The sequence below is a fragment of the Trichechus manatus genome, unplaced genomic scaffold (assembly GCF_000243295.1).
Source record: "Trichechus manatus latirostris isolate Lorelei unplaced genomic scaffold, TriManLat1.0 scaffold00071, whole genome shotgun sequence".
NCBI lineage: Eukaryota > Metazoa > Chordata > Mammalia > Sirenia > Trichechidae > Trichechus > Trichechus manatus.
The window spans coordinates 131810-137484 of NW_004444007.1; the positions used below are offsets into that span (position 1 = coordinate 131810).

At 37.5% G+C, this 5675-nt stretch overlaps 1 protein-coding gene across 1 annotated transcript in view; it reads right to left on the minus strand.

Moving 5' to 3' along the window:
* The window catches only part of LOC101350069 (alcohol dehydrogenase S chain-like), a gene marked incomplete at its 3' end in the record, with an annotated part of 110359 nt that extends 109606 nt beyond the window's left edge, over positions 1–753 (minus strand). Inside the window, exon 1 of the mRNA XM_004380244.2 lies at positions 727–753. Coding sequence (XP_004380301.2) covers positions 727–753 — 27 coding nt within the window. The remainder of the gene's footprint in view (positions 1–726) is intronic.
* Positions 754–5675: the final 4922 nt, after the last annotated feature.

The following is a 5675-nucleotide window of genomic DNA, read 5'->3' on the forward strand; positions in this document are numbered from 1 at the left end:
GTTTAAAGTATGGTTTCTTAACATAAATATAATTTCGTGACCAAACACACTTGTAACATTATATTTACAAGCTAGTTATGATTAGCATGGAATAAACTATCACTGTAACTACTGAGGAGCTCTAGTGGCACAGTGGCTGAGAGCCCGGCTGCTAACCAAAGGTTGGCAGTTCGAATCCACCACCTGCTCTTTGGAAAACCTACGGGGCAGTTCAACACTGTCCTATGGAGCGCTATGAGTCGGAATCAACTCAGTAGCAACTAGTTTGGTTTGGTTTTGGTAACTACTGAGCATGTATTTGATTATTTAGGAAAGAAAGCCTTCAATAGATACAGATGTTATGCCTTCTTGTTACGGATACATAAAACGAAAACCAAACCCATTGCCATCGAGTGGATTCTGACTCACAGTGACCTATAGGACAGAGCAGAACTGCCCCTTAGAGTTTCCAAGGAGCACCTAGTGGATTCAAACTGCTGACCTTTTGGTTAGCAGCCATAGCACTTAACCACTATGCCACCAGTGTTTCCTACAGATATATAGGAATTACCTATTTCCATTGTTGTTCAATACGCATTGTATACGTAGCATATATAGACTATTGTATGTCATTACATATTCTTTCTAATTTAGATGTGAGTTTTAAATCATTCATTAAATACTGTATCCTTTTACTTATTATATTAATGAGAATATATTTCCAAAAGTAAAATTTCTATTGCTTACTTTTCCTGCTGTGCTGCTGGTGCTCATTTTGTTTCTGTCTTCTGTGCAGCTCAGGAGACCAGTGAATCCTTGCTGAGTTCTCCCTGCTCGAGTGCACAAGCAGATATAGTGTGCCAATATTCTGTTTGCCCAAGTAACGACCAATTCTACACGTGTGATCTGGGATCTTTAAGCCACACCCAAGTCCAATCAGAAGCAAAGGGGAATGAACCAATATTCAAAACCTGACATTGTTTTCAATATGCCAATTTCAGATAACACCTTGATTTCATTAAGTTAAATATTTCTCTACACATCAATTTTAATCTCTCTCTTTTTCCTGGATTTCATGTTGAAACATGAAAGTCTCTTTAGATTGGTGTGTTCATAGAGTGATGGGGTATCAGAAATAATTTGAATTCTTAATAAATTGGTGGCTTATTTATGAGGCATGAAATTGCAGGAATTGAATGGCCACCATTTATTGAGCACCTATCATGTTTCCAGAACTCTGCTAGGAGTTTTTCATATATTACCACATACAGTCCTCAGAACAACCCTGAAAGGAAGCCACTATTATTATGCCCATTTTATAGATGAAGTAAGAGAAGCTCAGAGATTCTAGATCCCTTAATGTTCTTTCTTAGCAATGTTGATTTCAATAACAAAAATGTGCTCAGGCAGTGTTAATAAGAGATTTATGGTACGACTATAACAGGCAACCGCATAAGCTATCAAAAGACAAGAAGTGGATGGTGGCAGGATAAAACATGCCTTGAAAACGACTGGAACATCAAAGACTAACTAGCTATCATATCTTTGTCTCTCTCTCTCTGTCTCTCTTTCTTTAGTGTTCATGTATGTGCCCACTCTCTTACTCTCTTTTTCTCTGAAAAAACCTTGGCCCCAGTTCTTCTATCTTTTAACTAGAATCTCTCTGTAAATCAGTTCAGATTTCACAGGAAGAAGTTAATATTGGACTGGACTGGGTCAAGTGATCAGCCATGAAACAATGAGTTAAATCCAGAGGATTGAGGTTATTCACGTGTAGAGAGCCACACCATTTCCAATGCTCTCATGAAGCTGGTAAATAAGTGGCAGTGGCAGCATTCCAAGCCACTGTTTGATTCAGAAGCTCATATTCTTTCCATTACTGTAGAAAGGGATGAGGGCAGAACAGAGTTTGAGTAAGACATTCAGCTGTCTCTTTTACCCGTAAAGGCAGCTCTTACATTTTAGAGGACCTAAGAAAGAATGCTGTCACTCGCAAGAGCTCAAAAATCACCCAGCCCAAATCCCTCATTTTACTGGCCAAAAGACTTGGCAAAGGAATGTGGTTAATATTTACCTAACAGATATTTGGAAGGGAAAAAGATGTAAGCATTCACGTGTGGGCACAAATAGTCTAATAGCTTTCAAAAATTACAGGGTTGAGGCAGGGTAAAGAGGAAGCTAATAACAGGGAAAAATTTAAGTTGCTCAAAAAACCCAAAACACCAACCCTATTGCCGTCGAGTCGATTCCGACTCATAGTGACACTATAGAACAGAGTAGAACTGCCCCATAGAGTTTCCAAGGAGCGCCTGGTGGATTTGAAGTGCGACATTGTGGTTAACAGCCAAGCACTTAACCACTGAGCCACCAGGGCTCCGAGATGCTCAGGCTTTATGTTTAATCTCCCCAAATCCAATACCATAAATCAATATTTACTTAACAGTTTACTTTGATAATGAAGCCCAAGTTGATGAGAGAGTTAAAGTTATCTTCTTTTTCTGAAGGTTAGAAAATATTTTGGTAACCTTTCTCTGACACTAGCGTGAAGAGTATGTATAAAATATGCACAGTATTTGTCCATATAGCTTCAGGTAAAATGTCCTGGGAAATAATCTCAGAGAAGATATAGGCAAAGCTAGCCTTAGAGATGTTCATGACAGTTTTCTCTGTGAGCACCAAATTCAAATAATCTGAATGCTCAACAAAAGTTTTAGTGAAAAATTATAGGTCGGTATGATGAAACGCCATGCAATGACCATTTTTGAGGTGATAGAGAAACATAAAAAATATTATATAATGATTTCAAAATTATATAAAATGACTTGAATTTCACAATTTCAACAACATAAAATTATGTATGAGGGAAAGGTACAATCTAAAAACTTGAAAATAGTTGTTTAAGGATAAAGAATCAATGGTGATTTTCCATAGCATAGTGTTAATTTCATTAATGATCACATTTATATAATAGCTAACTTTTCTTGCTTATTAATGCTTATTAAGTGCTTACATCAGGAGCCCTCGCAGTGAAGAGCTTGAGTGCTTGGCTGCTACTCAAAAGGTTGGCAATCTGAACCCACCAGCTGCACCTTACGGATAAGGAAACTGAGGGTAAGAGAGATTAGGTACATTGCCTGAGATAACCAGACTCTGCACTTTGAATTCACCAGCCACTCCTTGGAAACCCTGTGGGGTAGTTCTACTCTGTCCTATAGGGAAGCTACAGGTTTTCCCCAGAGTTCAAATTCCTAACCAAGGAATAATAACGATAGTAATAACAGCTAACAATTATGTAGCATTTTGTACATAACAAACACTGTTCTAAGTGCTTCACATTTACTGTGTAATTTACCCCTCAAATAGGCCCTATTAAAAACAAAAAAACAAACCTGTTGCCTTCAAGTTGATTCTGACTCATAGCGACCCTCTGCACAGCAGAACAAAATACTGTCCCGTCCTGTGCCATCCTCATAATCATTGCTATGTTTGAGCCCATTGTTGCAGCTACTGTGTCAATCCATCTTGTCAAGGGTCTTCCTCCTTTTCACTGACCCTCTATCTTACCAAGCATGATGTCTTTCTCCAGGGACTGATCCCTCCTGATAACATATCCAAAGTACATGAGTCTCAATCTCCCCATCATCGCTTCCAAGGAGCACTCTGGCTGTACGTTTTCCAAGACAGATTCGTTCATTTTTATGGCAGTCCATGATGTATATTCAGTATTCTTCATCAACACCATAGTTCAAAGGCATCAATTCTTCATCAAAGACAATCTTTTTAACAAATGGTGCTGGCAAAACTAGATGAAACATGAAAAATGAAACAGGACCCAGACCTTACACGGTACACAAAAATTAATACAAAATGGATCAAAGACCTAAATATAAAACAAAAATCTATAAAGATTATGGAAGAAACAATAGAATTAATGCTAAGGGTCCTAATATATGGCATAAATAGGATACAAACTATAATTAACAATACACAAACACTAGTAGATAAGCTAGATAACTGGGATCTTCCAAAAATTAAACACTTAAGCTCGTAACTAGATTTCACCAAAAGAGTAAAAAGAGAACATGCAGGCTGGGAAAAAATTTTTGGCTATGACATATCCAACAAAGGTCAAATCTTTAAAATCTATAGGAAAATCCAACACCTCTACTACAAAAAGACAAATAATCCAATTAAAAAATGGGCAAAGAATATGAACAGACACTGCGCACCAAAGAAGACTTTCAGGCGGCTAACAGACACATGAGGAGGTGCTCACGATCACTAGCCATTGGAGAAATGCAAATTAAAACTACAATGAGATACCATCTCACTTCAACATTACTGGCACGAATGAAAAGAAAAAAGAAAAAGAAAATAACAAATGTTGGAGAGGCTGCAGGGAGATTGGAACTCTTAAGCACTGTTGACGGGAATGCAAAATGGTACAACTATTTTGGAAAAAGATATGTGTTTTCTTAAAAAGTTAGAAATATCATACAATTCAGCGATCCCACTCCTAGGAATATATCCAAAAAATATCAACGAGGTGCGGTACCAGGCACAGCATCTAGCTACTGAGTCAGAGTTTACTTGTTTCTTCAAATTCATGTTTTCACCTTTAACCAGCAAAGTTTGAAAGCAGGGTGTGTTTTGGAACCTTATATAAAATAATTTTCTCAAGAATAAAAAAAGAAAAGTTCAGTAAATGTTAGTCATAAGACCAGTTTTTAAAATTTTTCTAAAAGCATTTGTTATTTATCTTTTTTGTTACTCATAGCAATCCTGTTGTTAAGTGCCAGTGAGTCAGTTCTGACTCATAGCTACCCTATGTACAACAGAATGAAACACTGCCCAGTCCTGTGCCACCCTCACAATCATTGTTATGTTTAAGCCCATTGTTGCAGCCACTGTGTCAATCCATCTCATTGAGGGTCTTTCTCTTTTTCACTGACTGTCTACTTTACCAAACATGATGCCTTTCTCTGGGGACTGGCTCCTCCTGATAACATATCCAAAGTACATGAGACGAAGTTTTGCCATCCTTGCTTCTAAGGGATGTTCTGACTGTACTTCTTCCAGGACAGATTTGTTCATGCTTCTCAAAGTCTGTAGTATATTTAATATTCTTTGCCAACACCATTCAAATACATCAATTCTCTTTCAGTCTTCCTTATTTATATGAGGCGATTGAAAATACCATGGCTTGGGTCAGGCTCACCTTAGTCCTTAAAGTGACACGTTTACTTTTTAACACTTTAAAGAGGTCTTTTGAAGCCGATTTGTCCAATGCAATCTGTCATTTGATTTTTTTTTAATTATTATTATTTTTTATTGTACTTCAGGTGAAGGCGTACAGAACAAATAGTTTCTCATGAAACAGTAGTACACATATTTTTTATGACGTTGGTTAACAACCCCATGACATATCAACCCTCTCACTTCTTGACCTTTTTCTTTTTTTGGTGAAAATATACATAGCCAAAGATACACCATTTCAAAAATTTCTACATGCACAGTTCAGTGACATCGACTACGCTCCCAATTGTGCTGCCATTCTCACTTTAGATGAAGGCTTACAGAACAAAATAGTTTCTCATTTAACGTTTAGTACTCATGTTGCCCTGTGACAATGGTTAACAACCTCACAACACATCAACACTATCCTTACTCAACCTTGGGTTCCCTATCACCAGCTT